Source organism: Rhinopithecus bieti, unplaced genomic scaffold (assembly GCF_001698545.2).
Source record: "Rhinopithecus bieti isolate Rb0 unplaced genomic scaffold, ASM169854v2 scaffold_14225, whole genome shotgun sequence".
NCBI lineage: Eukaryota > Metazoa > Chordata > Mammalia > Primates > Cercopithecidae > Rhinopithecus > Rhinopithecus bieti.
Genome location: NW_016807704.1, coordinates 109278 through 132107, shown reverse-complemented (window position 1 = coordinate 132107; position 22830 = coordinate 109278). Strand labels below are relative to the sequence as shown.

Here is a 22830-nt window from a genome sequence, read left to right as displayed (position 1 = left end):
CTATTTCAATTACTGCTTAAAACTGAAATAAAATGCAGTTGATGGTGGCTGGACGGTAGTTCCTGGGTACTCAAATGGAGTCAGTGTTTACAGAATATTTTGGATTAAAATCCTTGCCAGATGGTCCCAAGAAGTGTTTACCTCACTGTTGATTTTAGCTATCTTAATGTCAGCAACAATAAAAAGAAGCTTGTTACTGCCACTCGGGAGCAAAGGCATAAAATCCTTCCTCCCCAAATGGAACTGCTAGTTGCAGACAGCTGTGCCCTACACAACAATAAGGGTGATACTGTAGATTTCTGGGAAACTATTTCCACAATTAGAGAAAGACAGTATGCGGCAAATTTAACTTGTAATGACATCTACTTTAAATATATAATATTTAGTGATTAAGCTATATACTTTTAGTTTATGGTAAACAATAAAAATTTTCATAGAATAAGCACAAAAGGCTAAACAAAAATGTGAAGAGTTAGACACACATGAAAGTTGTGCCCAATTTGAAGTATATTGCTAATCTTCTTCTGTAGCATGTTTCTATTTTATGACTTTTCATTAGAGGCCATAAGGAGGCCAAAGGGGCAGGAATGGGAAAAAGGGGAGGGGCGTGCGACCAGGAGCTACTCTTAAGAGCCCAACTTAATTGACAGTATATTGATGCATGTATTTTGAGATCAGTGCCTCTTTTGTGTGTATATTAATAGTATATACAAAAGTATCCAACATTATGCAAATTATAGTGTTTATAATTTTATTAAGATTTTAAATCTATGTTCTTGAGAAATCCCAAAACTTATTCAATGAACATTTATTGGCTGGGTGTGGTGGTTCACTCCTGTAATCCCAGCACTTTTGGAAGCAGAGGTAGGAAGATCACTTAAGCCCAGGACTCAGAGGCTGTAGAGAGCTGTGGACGTGTCACTGCACTCCAGCCTGGGCCACAGAGCAAAACTCTGTCTCAAAAAAATAACAAAAATAAAGGAACACTTCCCGGCTGTCTATTATAAGCAAGATACAGGATTAAATATTGTGGAAACAATACCTTATTAAAGTCCTCTTTTTCTTCCCTTTCATTCTCAGCAAACATCCAATACAACCTCAACCATATTCATGCCCATCTTCATTCCCTCCTATCTCAAGAATAGGAGGAGACTATTGTGGTATATTGCAAATGGCCACAAATTCTCTGCAGCAACTCTCACCAAGATGTAGTTCCTTACTGTTTGGATCTGGCTTAACCTTGTGCCTTGCTCTGTGAAACAGAATGTAGTCGAAGTGATGCTGTGTGAATTGAGCCCAGGTTCAAGAGGCCTTGGAGTCTCTGCTCTCATTCTCCTGGGACAGTGTTACCAGGTGAAGAAGCTTGGCTAGCTTATTGGTGAGATCAACTGGATGAGAACCAAGACACCTGGCAAACAGCCTGCTGACCACTAAATATGTGGGTGAGGCCATTGTAGACCACCCAGCCCTCACTGATTTCCAGCTGACTTCAGCCTCCTAAGTAAGACCAGGTGAGACCCACAGAAGAACCTCTTGAGTTCACCTAGATGTCTGACCAACAGACTCACGAGCTAATATATGGTTTTTAAGTCACTAAGTGTTGGGATGGTTTGTTAAACAGCAATAAATATTTGGTATAAACTTCTTCCTTCAAGATCAATCCTTCCACTTGTGATCTGAATTCTTTCCTTTTCTTCCCTTCTAAGATTTTATGCCATTAGTCATTCTCTCTTCTGCATCATTAATTTCTTTATTTTTCTTCTCCTATAGTAATGTGCCTAACTCTTCTTCCATTTAAAATTGTTCCTTAACCCTGTGGCTTTCTGTAGCTAACACATAATTAATACTAAAACAAACAAACAAAAACTTCATGCTCATCATCACCACTTCATCACTTCCCATTCACTTCTCAGCCCACTGTAATCTGGCTTTTATCCCTATCTCTCTACTGAAAGTGCTTTCCTTGAGCCATCAATGATGTTCCAATTGCCTAACACAATAGTCTCTTTTTTTCAATTCTTACCTCACTCAGTTCCCTTAGGACATTTAACAACACTGATAATTCTATCCCTCTAAATATCCTTTTTGGATTTTGAAACACCATTATGTCCTGGTTTTCCTGTGACATCTTGGTTTTCCTCATAGCTCTTATTTCCCCTCAATACATTTTATTTCACAGCCCAACTCCCAAATTCAGCTACTGATCCTTTTGCAAGCTCACCTCCAAGATAGCCCCAGTAATCCTTGCCTCTCGTTATCTGTGCCTTTGTGTAGTCCCCCACTGAATAGGACAGATCTGTGCGGGATATTACAAATAAGACAATGAATGACTTCTGAGGCTAGGCCATAAAAGATATTGTGGCTTCTGCCTTGGATCACTTGATCTGGAAGACAGCAGCTGCCATGTCATGGGACTACTCGAGTAACTCTCTGGAGAGATCCCTGTAGTGAAGTGCTGAGGCCTCCTACCAAGAGTCATGTAGGTAAGTATTTTGGAGATGGATCTTCCAGATCAGACCAGCCTTCAGATGAGTGCAGCTCCATCTGCTGTCTTGATTACAACCTTATCAGAAACGCTGAGCTGGAATTACTCAGTTAGACCATGCCCCAAATTCTTGACTAACAAGACTGTGGGATAATAAGTGCTTGTTGCTTTACATACTCAAGTTTTGGGGTAATTTTTTATACAGCAATAGGTAAATAATAGAGATTTAGTATCTGTAAATGGGATACTACTGTAACAAAAGTCTAAAATGTGGAGGAGGCTTGGAACTGGAAAGTGAGTAAAAACTGGAAGAACTTGGAAAGAGTGTTAGTTAATGTCTACATACTTCAGAGAGATTACTAATAGAAACATGATGGTCCTAGAGGAGACTGCCAGCTAGAGAGTGAGAAAAATGTTATTGGAAATGGGTGGAAAGGGGATCCTTGCTATGTGGTGGCAGAAAGTTTTTCAACACTATCACCTGCAGTAACACGGAAAGTAGAAAATTTGCCTAATAAACTACATGATCTAGCTAAGTAGATTTCTAGGCAGTGTTGAAGTGCCTCCTAGCTTCCACCTGCTGCTAATATTAAAATCCACAAGGGGAGATATAAGCTTAAGGAAGGACTGTCAGATAAAAAGGAGACAGGACTCGCTATTTTGAAAGTTCCTAGCTTTATCAGACGCAAATGATGCTAAAATCAAGAAATGGCTTCCCAGCAAAGATCAAATCCAGGACATGGTCAGAAAAGCTGGGTCTAAATATGAAGCAAATAATATACCTGTAAAATCTTCTGAAAGACCTTAGAAAGACCTAAATTGATGGCTCAGGAAACTAGTCAAACAAAAGGAGTTCTAAGACACTGAAGGGTTATGTCCCTCAGTAATATCAGAAAAATCTTAAAGTAGAGAAGGGCTTATCTAAAAGATACATGGGGGTAATTTTGTCTAATATAGTAAACCTCAGTAAGAATAACAAGAGACCCACAAAGTTGTTTAAAGAATAATATTGGCAGAAACACTGCCAACTTAGACTGAAAGAGGTAAGGATAGTACAAAATGAAAAGACGACTCTGAACCTTCAAAATTCTACCAGCAGAAAGCAGGCTGGGAAAACTACAAGGTGCAAACAAGAGCTACTTTTCATGGAAAAGAATGCGTGACTCAGAGGCTGGAGCCAAGTGCACAAAGCCATGAGCAACGGGGAGCTATTTCCAAGCGGGAGCAATACTGAATACTAATTAAGAAACTTCCAACATTTATCTGATTGAATTTAAGAATTTCTATGGATCAGAAACTCCTGTGTGTCTTCTGTTTTCTCATTTTATGCATGGAAATGTCTACTGTAGTTATCGTATGCCTGTATCACCATTGTACATTGTTCTGCAGCAACAGATAGTTCTTCTCTTAGGACTCTCTCCTTGGGCATGCTTATTTGTTCCCACTTCTAGCTAGGTACCAATAACAGGCCAAATTTGTATCTCCAGGTCAGACTATTCTTTTGAGCTCCAGCCTCTTACATTGAATTTGTCTACTTTACATGTCCATTTGGATGTCTAGTTAGGGGAAAAGGACTAAAAAGGAACCCTTGGTTATAGAGAGCCAAGTTCTTTCTACTTTAAAAAACGTTTTGTATAGACAGGGTCTTGCTATGTTGCCCCAGACTAGTCTCAAACACCTGGCCTCAAGCTATCTTTCCTATCTTAGCCTCCTAAAGTTTTGGGATTATAGGCGTGAGTCACCACTGCACCCAGCCAAGCTGAGTCCTTTACTAGGAGCTTTATAAATGTTTTTCATGGAATATTTACAATAGTCACTTAATTATGCAAAAGAGGAAGTTGAAGCTCCAAGAAATTAAGAAACCGTCCATTCTTCATGCAGCTATCAAACCTTAGGAGTGAAACTCAGGTATTTATGGCTTCAAATTTGTGCTTTTTCTAATATGCCATCCTTCCTGCCCTCTATAGCAGCCTAAAATTCAACGTGTCTAAAATGGTTTTCAGGATTACTCTGTTGTGCTCTTACACCCTGCCCCATTATCTGTCTCTCAAACATTTTCCTACTCAGCTCCCTGACTTGGCCAATAGCAAAACTAGCAACACATCACCTAAGTCTGAAATCTCAGAGTCAAACCAGACCCTTCTCTTCCATGATCAATAATCAAATCCTAGTTATTTTAACCTCCCAAATATCTTCCAAACAGACCTCTATCAAGTTAAACCTTTTCTCAGCAATTTAAAGATGCTGTTCCACTGTCTTCTAGCCTCCATGGTATCTAAAGAGAAGTCCATAGTAATTTGATTGTTGTTCTCCTAATGTGTTGTAGGTAATGTGTTTTCCTCTGGCTGCTTTCAAAATTTCCTCTTTCATCTTTGGTTTTCAGTAGTTTCATAATGATGTTCCTGGTATCTTCAAATTTACTTTATTCTTCCATCATGTACTTTATATATATATGGGGAGAGGGTAAGACCCTGTCTCCATATATACACAAACACACATATATATATACACACACACACACACATATATATATATACACATATATATTTTTTTCATGCAGGGTCTGGCTCTGTGGCCCAGGCTGGAGTGCAGTGGTGTGATCTCAGCTCTCTGCTAACTCTGCCTCCCAGGGTCCAGCAATCCTCCCACTTCAGCCTCCTGAGTAGGTGGGACTATAGGTGTGCACCACCATGCCTGGCTAATTTTTTTTTGGTAGGGACAGGATCTTGCCATATTGCCCAGGCTGCTCTTTAACACTTGGACTCAAGAGATCTACCCGCCACGGCCTCCCAAAGTGCTAGGATTACAGGCGTGAGCCACCATGCTTGGCCCATGTATTATGTTTCTATTGCTCTGTAACAAATTAGCACTAATTTAGCAGCTTAAAACAACACACATTTACTCTCTCACAGTGACTGTTGGTCAAGAGTCCATGTATAGCTTAGCTGCGTTCTCTGTTTAGGGTTCATAAGACTCCAAATGAGCTGTCAGTTGGCTGCATTCTGATCTGGAAGCTTGACTTGGGAAGACTCTACTCAAGCTTGCTTAAGTTGTTGGCAGAATTTATTTTCTTGTGGCTACAAGACAAGGGCCTTAACTTCTTACTGCCTCGTGCTGGCAGCCACCTTCAGGTTCTGGAGGCTTCCCACAGCTCCCTGCCCCAGGACCCTCTTAATAGGCCATCAAAACATGACAGTTTGCTTCCCAAGGCCAGCGGGAGCCTCTGTGCCTCTCTCTCCTTACAAAAGGGTCCAATCACTCTTTTAGGGTTTTTATCTTAGGCCCATCGAAAGATTTTCTCTCTTGATTAACTAAAAATCAACTAATTTAGGACCTTAATTACATGTGTAAAATCCCTTCACCTTTGACACAGACACTTTAGAGTACATGTCTGATAATGCCAACATCTGGGTCATCTTTGGATTAACATCTATTAATTGTCTTTCCCTTGAAACTGAGTAACATTTCTTTTTCCTGACTCTTATCTGTCAAGTAATTTTGGGTTATATTATGGACATTGTACATGTTTTGTTGTGGAGACTCTGGATTCTCTTATGACTGCTCCAAAGAGTGTTGATGTTGTAGTTAACAGGTAACTAACTTGTTTAGACTCAAACTGGAAATTCTCATACTTGGGTGAGCAGCAGCTCAGGTTAGTTTACTTCTTTAAGCCTTGGGTACAAACTGCATTCAGTTTGCCCCAAGCTGAACAGTTGGGCCAAATTTAAAAATATTATATTCCCATTTTATGGCTTTCTCCTCTCCAGGGTTTTCTCTTCACTCTCTAGCATCCTTGGATGCTTGGCTATTTCCTCTGGTACCCTGGGCCAGAAAGATGATAGGCCACCCCTGTTCTGCCGTGACTGCAGTTGCCTCAAGGCAAAGTCAAAAAAATGGGAAAGTCATCCTGCAAATTACTTGCTCAAAATTTTGACTCTCCTCCAAAATCTGCCTTTGTTTTAGTCTCCAGAGCCTTCAGGTAGTTTTGTTGTTGTTGTTGTTGTTTGTTTTGTTGTTGTTGTTTTTTAAGTTCTGTTCAGAATGTGTGGCTGTTATACACAGAAATATCAGTTTCTTAGGCACTTATACCATTTAATGCCTTCTACTTTGTCTTAGCTCTGTTACTATAATCTCTCTCACTCCTGGACTATGCAGCAGTACCCATAGTAGTCTCTGCTTGTATTCTCAATCTTCTCTAGACTCTCTTCTCAAATACACTAGAACTTTTCTGAAATACATCTGTGATCATGGCATTCCTCTACTTAAACCCGTTCAGTAGCCAAGAGCTGCCCATCACATAGATGTATATCTTCTTGAAATGGATTCCCAGGCTCTTGAGAACATAACTCCGCCAGACAGTGGTGTGCTGGAGCTGGCTCATACTTGTTTGTGAAAACCAGCAATTAAGTATTCAGAGATTTTGCAAACTGGTGGTCAAACCATTGGTAGCTTGAAATAAGCTTTGGAGTATTTACACCATGAAAGTTGGCCATCCCTACAATCAGGGGTTCCCCACCACTACCACTCTAAGAGCCAGTGGACCACCATATATCTCCTCTGTAATTTTTATGATTGAGTTACACTGCACAAAAACTGAAATCCCTTGACCATAACTTGCTGTTTATATAACCTTCCTGATGCTTCTTGGTGTACTTCCTCCACTATCGTCCACTAGGGCAACCTATACTTACTGTTCAAGCTCAGCTTCTGTGGAAAGCTAACTTTGATCTCTCTGGGTATGTAGATTATCATACCTTTGTGCTATCATGGCCTGAAGACAGCATTAAAACTTCTTAGCACAGCATACAAGAGCCCTCATGGCTTTAGCCTATTTCCCCCTCTTGCAGCTCCACACATGTACTCTACACTGTAGCCAAATTAGTCAAGTTCCCCTTCTGTGCCATATTGTTTCGTGTTTCCGTGGCTTTCACACATGTTGGTCCTTTTAGCTGGAATATTGCCTCCACCCTCACTTCACTGGCCTAGCTAACTCCAAGGCATTAACATGTAATACAAATATCCCTTCTGTCTGGAAGCCTTGCCAGATTCCCATCCTCATGTAGGGTTTGGAAACATTTCCTTTGGGTTCCCATTAAGACTTTGTTCATATCCAGATGCAACTGATTTTACTTCCTGATTCCCTGGCATTTCTTCCCTACGGCTAGTGTTTTCATTAGTCACCCCTCATTTCTCTCTGTCCTGAACTATTGCAATGATATCCTGATAGATTGATAGATACTGTCATGTCTATAATACTTTGTTTACTTTTCTGGGTCCCTCAATAGATAGTAAGTTCCTTAGAAGAATGTATATATTTAAACACAATAGGTAATACATAAAAATATACTGATTAAAAAATGAACGTGAGGGAGACTAAATAAACAGCTACAGAGAAATAATGGCTGACAGGAGGGCCTGTGAAAAGACTGAGTTAGGCCTTGGATGCCAGATAATTTGGATATTATTTAATAAATCATGGTGTAGCCTGTGATGGTTTCTGGACAGGAAAGTGTAATAAAGTATTTAGGAGAATTACTTCAGCTGTAGTCTGCAAGATAAGTCAGAGTTAAAACAGGGCAAAACTGTTAACTAAGAGAACAACTGAGAAAAACTATTGCCATAGTTTGTGTAAGAAGTATATCAAGATAACCACTCTTGATATATCATTACACTTGCTGCTGTTCCTAAGAGTTAGTATTTGGAATTCCTTTTAGTCTGTATGTGAATTTTGGGTGTGTTTGGTGCTTAATGTCTCAAATTTAATTTCTTTGTCCTTATTAAGAAGTTGAAAAGTACGTAAAATGTGACAAAATAGACGTATATCACCTTAACTCAACATTCAGAGGCAACCAGTGATAACATTTTGACATGTCTTTTTCCAGTATTTTTAATGCATTTACTTGTGTGTTGTTATGATCACATTGTATATATAGAATTTTATATTCTGCTTTTCTGACTTATATGATATGATAGGTAGCACTTCCCCCATTCCATGTAAAAATGTAAAGATCCCATAATATATCTATAAGATAGTCTTATGCCAGATTTTACTTAACTCCTTAAAAGTGAACATTTTGGTGCTTTAAATATTTTGTGACAAACTGTGATAAACTTTGTTTGTATAAAAATCTTTGTTTTAATTTGCATTCTCTCCAGAGGGTAGATTACTATTGGGAGACTTACTGGGTCAAAGTCTACGATAATTTTAATAGCTTTGAAGTTTCTTACCCAACTGCTTTCTAGAAATAAAGTACCAATTCCATTAGCAACTCCAGTGTGTAGTAGTGTCTATTCATTTGCCTTTTCTAAACAAACTTTAACATGCATGCACACATAGGAGAACACTTGAAAAATTTATCAGCTTTGGCAATGCAGAGTATTTCTTTGTCCCCAAGTCTGCTTTTAAGTTTTAAATTGTTACTGTGGCAACAAGAAATATGCTCTTTCTCTAAATACATATGTATACATGCATTATACAAATGAATTTGTAAAGCACAGTAACTAAGAATTACAGTCTCGTTAATGAAACTGACAACTGGCTGGAATTACTAAAAGATAGGCAGATACTCAAAACCTGTTGCTTTCCATTTTAGACAAATGAAAAAATGACCAGGTCTCATTTTAAAATATTGTTACATACAAAAAGAAAACTGGAGAACTTTCTGTTATACACTGATTACGACCAGAATGAGTATAACAAAAATATTTTACTGTAATTTGGTGAGTACAGGTTAATTACATAAAAGTTAGATTTAAATGATTATCTGTCATTTCTCAATTTCTGGAACTTTGTACCAAGCTTTCAAATGATAGGAATACCAGTGAGGTCAGAGTGAAAACAATTTTAAATCAAACCTTTAGTCTACTGAATTTGATCAATTGAGAAATCTTAAAGCAAGTGTTGGCAAACTTAGGCTTATAGGCCAAATTTGGCATGTAGCCTATTTTTGGATAGCCTATGAGCAGAGAATGGTTGTTACATTTTTAAATGGATGGAAAAAATCAAAAGAGTAATAATTGTGATGTTTGAAAATTATATGAAATTTAAATGTTATTGCCCATAAATACAGTTTCATTGGCACATAGCCACACTCATTCATTTCTATATCACCTATGGCTGATTTTACACAGAGTTGAGTAGCTGCAACAAACTGTAAATCCTGAAAGCTTAAAATATTTACTATCTGGCCCTTTATAGGAAAAGTTTGCCACCTCTGCTTTAAAGTAATACAGGATTTATATTTTTGTCACTATGTGTCACTCTGTTTAATGAATATTTCCAAGATGCTCTGCCGCTCATTGAAATTAATTTTACCTTGTTACACTTTGCTTTTTTATTTAAGATGGGGTCTCATTATATTGCCTAGGCTGGTCTTGAATTCCTGGGCTCAAGTAATACTCCTTCCTGCCTCAGCCTCCCAAGTAGCTAGGACTACAGATATGTGCCACCACACCCCAATGACTTTTAAATTTTTTGTAGAGATTGGGTCTTGTTATGTTGCCCAGCCTGGTCTTGAGAAGTTCTGGCCTTAAGTAATCCTCCTGCCTCAGTCTCCCAAAGTGTTAGGATTACAGGCATGAACCACTATTCCTGACCTGCAGTTTTAAATATTTGCTATGTTTCATGAGCTTATGAAACTTCTGTTACATTCATTTCGGGTAAATGTTATATTATTTTCCATAGGTCTGTCTAGAGCCTATTTCCACTTGCTTGATGGTTTGATTACCACAATTAAGTCATTGGTAACTAGAATTCTGCGATTCTGAAAAAAATGCATAATCCATAAATTGTACGTTTGAGGTTAAAAGCAAGCATAAATCCTTACATAAAAGATAAAGGCAATACTATTCCAAGCAGTTTAACCAACAGTGCTCTCTATTAACCAAAAAAGGAAGTTAAACAGCCTCTACATAAATCCTACTAGTTGGTTTTATGTTAATCCTACTAGTTGATGTCACTATAGCTTGTTTATCTAAATTAAAGAAAGCTTCCCTTGACTATGATCTGCACATACTGCCTATATTGTGGGAAACATTCTGTACACTCACACCTCTAGTCCCTAGATTCAATGTAGCATAATCTGACATACTTTTCTGAAGAGCAGTCTCTTGCTGGTTATTGTTCTCATCCAACCTGATCTGAAGTCTACTGAATTGGAATATTTAAGAGCCCTTTGTGGTGGCATCTATGATTCTGTGCAGCTGAATATATTCAATTATTCCCTAGGAAATAGTTTTCTTCTTCCTTTGTTTGTTTAGGCAAGAAATTGTTGTGAGATATCCAGAATGTTAAGTGATTCTGCCCCAGAGTATGTGTTAGAAACTATAAGGAGCATTTTATGACTTTCAATTCTGAAAGGTTTGTCAGCTTTGGATTTCTAGAATTGGTTGTGTCCATGTTTCTTTTCATCCTATTGGGACTTAACTGTTGTTAGCAACCTCTTGTGTGGTTTTAAGATATCTTGACCTCTTTGAAACCTTTCCAGGTGTCACTGCCACTTTGTTGATCTCTGCAATGTTAGTTACATTGTTTAATGGAGTTAAGTTCCATGAACTTTAGAAATCCTCCCTGAGACTATGAATTGACTAACACCCAAGGCAGCATAAACATGCAGACACAAATGTTCCTAAAACGAAGCTTGCTGGGCGATGCAGGATATGACTTGGAGTCTGGAAAAAGGAATATTTTGCTCAGTTGTGCATCTATGACAAGGTCCAGGTGCAGTTTGAAGCTGAGTGGCTAGTTTTTCTGATCCTCATGTAGACTCTCATTAGAACACAGCAGAATCTGCAACTGTGAATGTAAGTAATTCCATGAAGACCCCCTGGGCCCATTAAGGCTTCTGGCTTCAGAGGGTCCTAAAACACTTACATTAGCATATAGAAATATAGTAAGAAGACATTGTTTTTTATAAATATCATCTAGGTTTTAGTCTTAAGATTATAATGACTGCAGCTTATTTTAAAAGTTACATCCACAAGATGCAGTTACAAATTTAAAAGAAACAACAAAGTTTATTAGATACCTGTTTTATGTTTAGAGTTTGTCATTAAAAGCTCCTATTATTTTGGTAACACAATTAAGACTTTGCAAAGTTCATACTTGGACTAAGAATCCCCTATTAGTTTAGCTTTAGATGTGGCCTACTATTCCAGTGATTTCTCAGCCCTTCTTTTCAAACTTCACAGCCTGGCTATTCTAACAGACAAATCATGCTGCCAAAACCTAGGGGAGTGAGACAAAGTCAAAGTGACACTGTATTGAGAATTAAAAGATAAGGAGTTCAGTCCTAACTCTACCACTACCTAACTTAACATTTCTATTTGTCTCCTTATCTATAAAACATGCATAACAAATAATACTACACAGGAATGCTGTGAAAATAAAACTTGTAAAAAATACAAAAAGGCCTTTGAAACAGTGCAACAAAGTATGAAAATGAAAGGTGTGCTGGTGACAGTGGTTGTCTATTCATTCTTTCCCACTGACCTCCTCTCCACCCAGAAACTATGTGTCTATAATATGAAGACTACTGCTCCCCACACTCCTGAGCCAGTTGTTCTCTTATGATCACCTTCCCATCCTGGCTCCAGTGTCCAGGGAATCCTGAGGGTCTCTGAGGGATATGCAAGCTATGCATCTTCAAATGACTGTGGAGAGTTAAGCTTCCTCTGCTTTGCTTTCTACCGGCTAAGGCCTGGAGCTTGCTGTGTGTGCATCAGTAAAGTGGCTACAAGTACAGTGTACAATTACATGTTACTGTAGCTTCTCAGAGGCTTCTTTCCTGTCCCTCATAATTCACTGCTAGGAATGCAATGGCAATGGAAACTTAGAAGATCTAACAGGTTATACAGCAAGTGTTAATATGAGTTCTCTCTAGGTGGTTGGAATTACAGGTGTTTTTGTTTGGTTTTGTCTGTATACCTGTATGCTCTCACTTTTGTAATCCATAGGCAAAAAATCAAAAATAGATGAATTTAAAACAAAACATCCTTTATGTTACAAGTGAGAAACAACTTAAATACTTCTAACATGGACATTCTCAAGAGGAAAATTAGAAAACAAGGGTATGTGATTTACCCTAAAAATATGAGTATAATACCATATCATGTGAGAAAATTTTTATGAAAAAAAGTCATGTATTTCAGTGTCCTGTCAGATTAATGTGAACAAAATAAGAAATACTGCATTATATCTACTTTTCCAAATTGTATACCAATAGTGTGGCAATCTGATGAAAAAACAAGTAAGAAATCAGCATCTAGCTACCCTCATTTGGAGCCCAAGGGTATAATGTAGTCTGATGCTGGTCTAGAGACCAGATGGGAAAACTTGTTCTCTAATCTAATGAGTTTCTTTTAATCACAAGCAGGCAGTAGTTTCCTTATTATCCAGTTTAACAAATACATTCTTCTTGAGAGTACTTCCTAGGATTTATTTTGCTCACTTAAGACTACATCTTTGTATTTAATTCATCTTCATATTATTGCTACAGGGCACATATCTCTAATTATTCCCATCTAAAGGGACAGGAAAATGAAATTACACTACTTGGAAAACAGACACCCTTTGGTGTGTCTTTTCTCAGTGCTGCCTTGGACATAGTTTTTCATTGTCATTGTATCACAGATTGTGAGCAGTCCTCAGAGGGCAAGGCCTGTGACTTACCTCTTTTTGAATTCCCAGTGCCTAGCATGTGCCTGCTACCAAGGACACACACACAAAAAAATCTGAAGAAACACATGAATAATAATACCCAACACATAATGCTTACGTATTAATGCCTTATACATATGAATTCACTTAGTCCTTATAACCCTTTGAAATAGGTACTACTTTTATCCCCATTATACATATGAGAAAACTGAAGAACAGAAAGTAGAGCAAGGTTATACACAGCTAGGATCCAAACCTGGCTCTCGAGTCAGCCTCTTGATCACCACACCCTGCTTCCCCCCAAGCACCCTGGCTAAACAGGAAAACACTCCATTCCAAGAGAAGCGTGTGCTCCCATCTCTAAACACTCTTGAGTTTCCGTCAGATGTAGCTACGCTGTGTGGTTCCTTCGGAGACTTAAAAAGGAAAATAACTGGACAAGCACACAAGTGCAGAAGAAATGAATCCCCAACCTTAACAATGGCTGTTTGTAAGGGTGTTTCTCAAATACCTGTGGGGATTTGTGAGAGCGCCAGCTGTACTGGTGACTGTGGAGACTCGCCAGCAGAATATTTTCATCAGTATCCACCTGGCCAAACCGCAGTGTCTCCTGTGTGTCATTACAGATCACAAAATGGCTGAAGACCAACTCCTCTACCTCAGGGCATTTGTTCTGAAAGAAAAAGGATACGAAAGCCAACATGGATCAGATTAATTGCAAGATGTTTGGCAGCTGTCTGCCCAGTGGCGACTGTTACAACACAGAAACCCTAAAAGATCTGTTGTCATTAGCTCTGGTATACAAAGTATTCTATACTGCCAGGATAAGCGCACACACACACACACACACACACACACAAAATACCTTTAAGAGATTTTAAATGTTTCAAGAATGTGTTTTGATTTATACTCCCTCAAAACAAATCATACACACTGAAGAGTAAAAGAACAATGAGATCCTTCAAACTTTTAACATTTCTTAAAGTGAATTAACATGCTACAAAGAGTGCTGTACTGGGTAGTGCATATTTTTGAACAGAGTACTGCAGGCTAGAATTACCATGTTCCCGGCTTCTAAACTCAACAATCAAGACCAATTACCAAAGCCACAGTTTGTACCCTACAGAAAGTAAGAATCATTTAGGTAAAACATCCCCAGATCCCTTAAGGGGGAGGGTGGATATGTGTGTGTGTGTAAATCTGCTCAGGGAGAGATGTAAATAAAACCATAACTTTCCCTCTATTGTTAAGAGGCTGAACATAAAAACCAGATCAACTCCAGAGTCAGTGTAAGCCAAGTTGCAGTTTTCATGAGAAATGATGTGAGTTGAAGCACTTTTCGGTATCTGTTTCAGCTAATAGTCATCAACCAGCTAAAATCCTTCATTAGTCAGCTAAAGCAGAGCAAATTAATAATACGTTCCTGTGCTGATAACTCCTTTCTCATTTAATGGTGCCTCTACTGGTTGTTGCTACATTAAAACACTGGCAAAGTAATAAAGTATTTCTGTGCTTACTCTTTTATCACTCTAGTTAGACTATGGCTTAAAAGCAATAAACATACTTTTGGTAAACTTAAAAGAATGCTAAATAAATGATTAACTTGAGAATATAAGAAAAAAAATCATAAGTAGCGAATTCATTTGCAGATAATGGGAGATAACATGTTTCTCCAGTTGGCCTCTATTTCCCATATGGATCTAAATAATGTCAAAATGCCACACCCCATCATTTGCCACTTTACTGAGAAGTAGGGGAGTAAACAGAGATACAACTCAGAAGCATTGTGATTCAAGTACAGAGGAGGCATGAGGCCAAGGAGACTACAGGTGAATGTACCTGGAATCCAGCCTGGGCCATGACCAGACTTGTACCCATCAGGATACAGACTCATCTTGGGAAACAGAGTCTACTCCTAGTCATCCAGAATGCCCTTGAAGTAGGTGGGCAGGCTCCATGCTGCAGTTGGTGAAGTGGCCCTGACATACCTCATTTTTCCAGAGGCCCCTGAGGACTTCTAAGCCCTCTCGCATCATCCATCTGTTCCCATTGAACTGAACTTTGCTTCACAGTCACACTAACCACCAAAAGAGTTTCTAGTTAAGTGAGACCAAAGTACTCGTAACAATAAGCATCGGCCATCTACCATAATACTCTCTACTCTGGCTTTTAATTGGTAGCAATGATTTCAAAACTTGCCTGCTGTTGAGTTTCAGATGAATCGTTTTACCCAGCCCCTGCCCATGCCTCCGACTGCATCTTGAGCTACTCTCCATTTGCTGAGGGCATTTGTTCAGTACACTCCAGCTCCACCAGCCTTTTCCAGCTCCTCCAGCACTACGCTGACCTCCTTCCAACTCATCCAACACATCAAACTACTTCCTGCCTCAGAGCCTCCCTCTGCTTGGACATCTTTTTCTCCATTTCTTGCTTGACCAACTTGTTTCTATTCAACTTTCAGAGTCCTGTTTTAAGGCTGTTTTTTTTTTTTGTTGTTGTTGTTGTTGTTGTTGAGACAGAGTTTCACTCTGTCGCCCAGGCTGGAGTGCAGTGGCCGGATCTCAGCTCACTGCAAGCTCCGCCTCCCGGGTTTACGCCATTCTCCCGCCTCAGCCTCCGGAGTAGCTGGGACTACAGGCGCCCGCCACCTCGCCCGGCTAGTTTTTTTTTTTTTTTTTTTTTTTTTTTTTTTTTTTTTTGTATTTTTAGTAGAGACGGGGTTTCACCGTGTTAGCCAGGATGGTCTCGATCTCCTGACCTCGTGATCCACCCGTCTCGGCCTCCCAAAGTGCTGGGATTAAGGCTTGAGCCACCGCGCCCGGCCTTAAGGCTGGTTTTAAGAGCAGCCTTCTGAGATCCTCCCGGGTCAAGTTAGGTTCTCCTATTTTATGCTTACATAAGATTCTATATTTCACCTTCAGAGCACTTGTTAATTTGCACCATTATGGGTTCAATATTGTCTCCATAATTAGACTTTATGCTGCAGAAGGGCAGCAACCACGTCTGTATTCTTTACAGTTTTATCTCCAGTATCCAGCATAATGCCTGGCCGATAAATACTTAGGAAATAAACAAACAAAAACTTTAGTAGATGTAATTTGTAAAATTATAATTATATATTCACTGTACAAAGTTAGAAAATACAGGGGAGAAGAAGGGGAGGGGAGAATAAGGGGAGGGCAAATTAGGAAATACAGAAAGTATGGATTTTTAAAAATCTTTAATTTTAAACTCAGCAATAACTACTATTAACATTTTGGTGAATTTTCTTCAAGCAATTTTTCCCTTCTGAATGTCCTGCCTGTTACTATTCTAGTCTGTCCTATCCAATCCTTTTTTATATATTTATCTACAAACCTTTAATCAAACTGGAATCATAGTATGTAATTAGTTTTGATGAGATTTTTCCATTGAGCATTATATAATCAACATGAACTGCTCTACTTGTAAACATTTTTCTTTCCTTTCAGTGCGAGTACAGACATGAAGAAAGGAATATGATTCCAATCTCCCACTTAGTTACATATCCTGAGATTAAAATTCAGTTTTCATAATGAATTGGGATCAATCTGCTGGTAACACAGAGGTTAAGTTACCAGATGGGGCTTGAGTAGAAAAAAAATCATATTACTTTCTTCATCTCTAAAAACTGACCTTTAATAAATGATGAGGGTTTTAGGAAAAAATGTAAATTAAAGAACACAAGGGGTTGTTTACATTTTCTAAAGAATATTCAAAGTCCTCAGGGAACTATTTCTCTACTGCTCCTTCATCTGTAGAGTTCATTATAACTGTAATAAGTTTAAGCATTTCTTGCAATGTTTTAAATTCTGTTATAATATTAAAAAGTTCATATGTATTTGACGTCACATCATAGATGTTGAGCCTCAGAATGCTTACTTGGAATTGTAATTAAAAGATGGCTTATCCACATTTAAGTTTCATGGAGTGTCATACAAGCATTTGCAATTCAACAATGATACCATTTTGGTGTAAGAGAAGACACATAAGTGTAACCTTAAGAAAAAAACCCTTTTAATACTATTTTGTCCAAATCTGGGAAAGTGACATAGAAATATAAAACAGATTGCAAGTGGCATTTTGGATCCTTAATCTGTTTTCACAAAACAGTCATCATTTATAAAAGAGAAAAGAAAATCTATAGCCAGAGAAATCAGACACTGATGAATGCTTCTGTTAATCTTGAACTCATGACCTAAAGGTGGAAGGCCAAATTGTTTCATGCTTCAACTGTCTGGTCCATCCACACTGGGGAAAAATGACTTGTCTCCAATATGAATCCAATAAAAAGTATGTGGAGAACTAAAATCACTTTGCTTGCTTATTAAATTCATATTTTTCACTGGCAGCAATTATACTGTATGTGAGCAGTATACACACAATAAAATCCAAGTTTGGGAAACTAAACTTCCCCTTCAAAAGGGGATAAACCACATTCAGAACATCTTAGAAACTATGAACTTAATAACCCTTTGTAAGCCCATTTCAATGTCAAATGTCCTATAATTTCAAAGCAGTGCACGTTCATATTTACTTTAGAATACACGGGGTTAGGTGCCTACCACATTAAAACTTGGTGGCAAGTACCCTTGACATGAGAGGAAACAAGAAAATTACAGCAACAATTACAGAAGTATATCCTCTTGTGGCTCATGTTAACGTTGCCAAATCCCTGTATAAATCAGAACCAACTATTCATAGAATGTACCTGTCAGCAATATGCTACGTGACATATGGCTCTACTTAATCAAATATACAATTCCATTAAAAAAAACTCAGAATATTCCTTCAAGGCACTATGTTAGCCAGTCAGTCATTCACACTCTGATGTGGTTTAAAACATTTAAATATTTATGCACCATATTTTATTTATATGTATAGTTGTGTCTAAGAGAGTATTTTTACCCTGGGAGGAAACTGGTATTTCTGAAGGCCATTTTGCAGTAGTTGCTACACATGAGTCCCCTTATAATGGCTCTGATACCAAGACAAAAATATCCTGGGTTTAAATGTTCTATCAATGATTCTTTTATATTTTCTAGGTTTGTTTTTTATTAAATGCATTGTTCAAAATATGACCAAAAAACAGAAATTGGATCCACAGAGGTTTTTTTCACATGGCTATTTGAACCAGCTGCAAAGATTTAGATCACACTAGCTCTTATTTTACGCATGTCCTTTGCAACAAGAAAACCATGGAATGCCCTTAAAAAAGATTTTTAAAATATAAAACAGATGTGTTATCTTCTTTCCCTTTGCTATTGTAGTGCCATGTTAGGTAATTAATTCCTTGGTCTTATATAGGTCTTCATGCATATAAAGAAAAACATTTATTCCCATACAAATTCTTAAGTTAAAGAACAAAAGCTCCTCTTCCCTTTAACTGTTCCATCCCAAAAGGAGGTCAGTGGGGGATGAAGGACCATTTCTCTTGGGGAGCCAGCTTCACACAAATGTGTGTAACATATACAAAATGTGGGGAAAAGTCTCAGCTTAAATAGCAACACAAACTTGATGGAAATACAATATAACACTAAAATCAGTAAGGGAAACAGAAGTGATTTGTTCTGAAATCACTGAACTTATTATCATCCAAATATTCTGTGAAGTTACTTTGGTGCTAGCAGACATGGACAGGTTTCCCATTTTAAATATGCCACTTATCACAGACTTATACTTCATCCCTTTTTTTGGTTTGGTTTATCTCTGATAAGAAATAAAAGTTAAACAATTATTAAAATAATCAAGGCTCTCTAATTGATTCAAAAAATCCATTATCCAGTACTTTTAGCGAATCAAAAGTCAGAATGAGAGTAGAGGAAAAAACTAAGACTGTATTGTACTCACATATTTCATTTCACTGCTTTTTGTTTGTTTGTTGGTTTGAAAAGATGGAATACTTATCATCAGAAAGGGTCACACAGGTTCTTTATTTCTGCAATGGTCACTTAGACAATTTGATACATAGCTAAGTTGAAGCTTTGGCAAACTAAAGCCACAATACTTGGAAAAAATTTCTGGGAATATGTTACTTTCCACACAGATGTGGTACATTAGTCACAAAAATGTGGGCATGATCTCCAATGCATGTGTAGAGAACCCATATTCTCCAGTGTTTCAAAAATAACATGTATCACTTTGCCAAAACAGAGAAGGCCTCAAGTATAATGGTGCCCATCAAATTCTTCATTCTCTCACATTTTTGTTTGTGTTTAACTTATTATCAGAAGTGATAGCATACAGAACCTAATAAAAGATCATATGTGACTAAATTGTAAACTGTTATGGAATGTGCATACCTGTTGCCAAGCTTGTATTGCAGTGTTTAGAGAATGGACTACATGCTGTCCAACGTTTACAAACACAGAATCAACTATCACGGTGCAGTCAAGCAGCTTTTCTACTACATCGCTGGAAACTGCCATCTGCCCGAAGATGCTGAACGGTTTCACCACACTTTGCATAGTGACATTTCTGCACTCTAGAAGTTTACAGTCTGCTTGAGCTGAGAACTGGATCTCCTGACAGACACAACCATTATTCCACTGTCGAAGATATATGTGTGGTTCTCTGAAGGAAACAATCATGTATTCTAGTTCAGATGGCATATTTCTATCAGAAACAAATGGCTGTAGGTACTGTGGTGCAGCTGTTGAGAAAACAAACAAGAAAGACAGCAATTAAGATGAGCCAATACTTTGTGAAAATAATGGGTGAAATGACATTCAAACTATTCACTTTTTGATTATTGAAATTAGTTTTAGGTGTTTAATAAACTCAAATTATTTCTTGAAGATATTATAATCTTTGGATTCCCATTTGATATCTGAAAACAAAACTGTTTTGTTCAATTAGGCCTCTTAAATATATATCGTCCAAAAGTTACTTTCACAAAAAATTGATCACAGAAGCAAATAAATTAACTGAAAAGCAGGTATCCATCTAAAGAGAATTTTATAGAACTGCTCTGTATCTACCAATTGAATCTCAAAAACCAAAACAAACATATGACTCAAAGAGAGTTAGAGAAAGCAGGTTAAACTCCATTTTGCTGAAAAGGCAAGGCTTAACAGCAGCTTTGTTTTTTTTTTTTTTTTTTTTGAGATGGTCGCTCGTTCGCCCAGTTGGAGTGCGATGGGCGTATCGTTGGTCATTGCAGACCTCTGCCTCCCGGGTTCAAGTGATTCTCCTGCTTCAGCCTCCCTAGTAGCTGAGATTACAGGCACGTGCCACCATGCCTGGCTCATTTTTTTGTATTTTTAGTAGAGACAAGGTCTCGATCTCCTGACATCGTGATCCACCCGCCTCGGCCTCCCAAAGTGTTGGGATTACAGGCGTGAGTCACCATGCTCGGCCAGCTATGTTTGGTTTTAATCTGATTTTCTCCTCCTCCCTTCATTACATGTAGGTTAAAAACCTAATACATGAATCAAAATGTATCACCTAGAAAAGGTTTGGTACAGAACATAAAGATTGAGAAATAATTGTTCAAATAACAATAGTAAACTTATAAAAGGCCACTTTTGGTGTGGGGGAAAATTTAAACTTCCTTCTAAACTTGTAAAAATGGTACCCCTTTAAATTAATTTGAGACTGTGCCTGTCTTTTGTGGAAGGTGCTGATGCTTTTGAAATCAGGCAATACCAAGTATTTTTGGAATCTATTTGCTACTAATGTAATGACTCAGGATGCTGAACAAGAACAGACATATTTCTTTCAAAGAGATCTGATATGGTTTGGTTGTGTCCCCACACAAATCTCATCTTGAATTCCCACATGTTGTGAGAAGGACCCGGTGGGAGACAATTGAATCAGTGGGGCAGGTCTTTCCTGCACTGTTCTCCTGATAGTGAATAAGTCTCACGAGATCTGATGGTTATATAAAAACTGGAGTTTCCCTGCATAAGCTCTCTTTGCCTGCTGCCATCCATGTAAGACGTGACCTGCTCCTCCTTGCCTTCCACCCTGATTGTGAGGTCTCCTCAGCCATGTGGAACTGTAAATCCATTAAATCTCTTTTTCTTCCAAATCTCATGTATGTCTTTATCAGCAGCGTGAAAAATGAACTAATACAAGATCATAATTGGAATTATAGTAAAACTAACTTCCTTGAAAAATTCTCATTAGGTAGCATTCAAAAACATGTCAGCTCAATACCATTGATAATTTATATAATAGGTTCATAAGCTGGTTCAGAAGTAAAGGTTATGCCTGTGTTGCCAAGTCAACCCCAGGATAACTTTGCCACTGCTCGCTTTATACTTCCTGAAGATACGTTATCTAAGACTGATGACTTCTGTTCTGAAAACACTCAAGAGAAAATGGTAAGTATTAAATGGATGTTATTTTGATGCTAAAGAAAAGAGTACCTGTGCCTAGTTGGTCAAGGTGATGACAAAGATGAAATTCCAGGTGAGCAAACTGGAAGGAAACGCAAAGGGATGGGACAAACCATGGGGTAAAGCAGGAGTCAACTCTGGTACAGGCAGCCAAGGCTGTTGGAGTCACAAGTGGATCACAAGTGCTTTGAGAACCAGACTCACTTGTAGAGCTATGGGAAAGAAGTGATAAAAGAAGTTCAATAACCAAAATTGCCCAATATTACATGAGTGAAATGTCTTTTTATAAGGATTTCTAAAACTAATACTGAAAATTCTATAGTCAATATTTTATCAAATCTTCTGTATTTTCTCAAGTAAATTAGTTTTTTTTAAAAACTAAGTTCGTTTCTGGCTGGGTGCAGTGGCTCATGCTTGTTATCCTTGTACTTTGGGAGGCCGAGGTAGCAGGATCACTTCAGCTCAGGAGTTCGAGACCAGCCTGGGTAACACAGTGAGACCTCATCTCTACAGAAAATTAGCTGGATGTGGTGGTATGCACCTGCAGTCCCAGCTACTCAGTGGTTGAGGTGGGAGAATTGCTTAAGCATAGCAGGTCAAGGCTGTCATGCACTACATTCTAGCCTGGAATCACGTTGATTATTCTCTATGAATTCTTCACAGAAAACTTTCAAAGCATTCCTCAAATGCCAACTCATGCTGATCTATCTCCAAATCAATTTGCTTCCATCCACATCTCACAAAACTTATGGGCCATTCGTTCTGTTATTAAGATCAATGCAGTTCAGATTGTGACTCTGCCACTCAAAAACACAATGCTTCAGTGTCACCATAAATATTTCACTTTTTTTTTCTTTTTTTTTTTTTAAGACGGAATCTCACTTTGTCGCCCAGGCTGGAGTGTAGTGGCGCGATCTAGGCTCACTGCAAGCTCTGCCTTCTGGATTCACAGCATTCTCCTGCCTTAGCATCCCGAGTAGCTGGGACTAAAGGCACCCGCCACCACTCCCAGCTAATTTTTTGTATTTTTAGTAGAGATGGGGTTTCACCGTATTAGTCAGGATGGTCTCGGTCTCCTGACCTCGTGATCCGCCCGCCTCGGCCTCCCAAAGTGCTGGGATTACAGGCGTGAGCCACCGTGCCTGGCCAAATATTTCACTTTTGTTTTACTTCTCCAGATTGTCCATACCCATATTCCCATAGGGATCAATCAATATTCTTCATTAAGCACTCACTCCCTACTGTAATGGATGCCATAAAAGTTATGACCTTGTCCAGAAGAATTAGGGTCCCATGGACAATTACAATGCATGGGTCCTCTCTTGCCC

At 38.4% G+C, this 22830-nt stretch overlaps 1 protein-coding gene across 2 annotated transcripts in view; it reads right to left on the bottom strand.

Annotated features, from left to right (window-relative positions):
- LOC108536531 (vacuolar protein sorting-associated protein 13B) overlaps window positions 1-22830 on the bottom strand; it is a 180409-nt gene that overhangs the window by 80127 nt on the left and 77452 nt on the right. For both annotated transcript variants that reach the window (XM_017883361.1, XM_017883362.1), the window contains exons 6-8: window positions 21533-21714; window positions 19463-19812; window positions 13654-13815 (exon numbers count right to left, since the gene is read on the bottom strand). In XM_017883361.1, the coding sequence (XP_017738850.1) occupies window positions 13654-13815; window positions 19463-19812; window positions 21533-21714 (694 nt within the window). The remainder of the gene's footprint in view (window positions 1-13653; window positions 13816-19462; window positions 19813-21532; window positions 21715-22830) is intronic.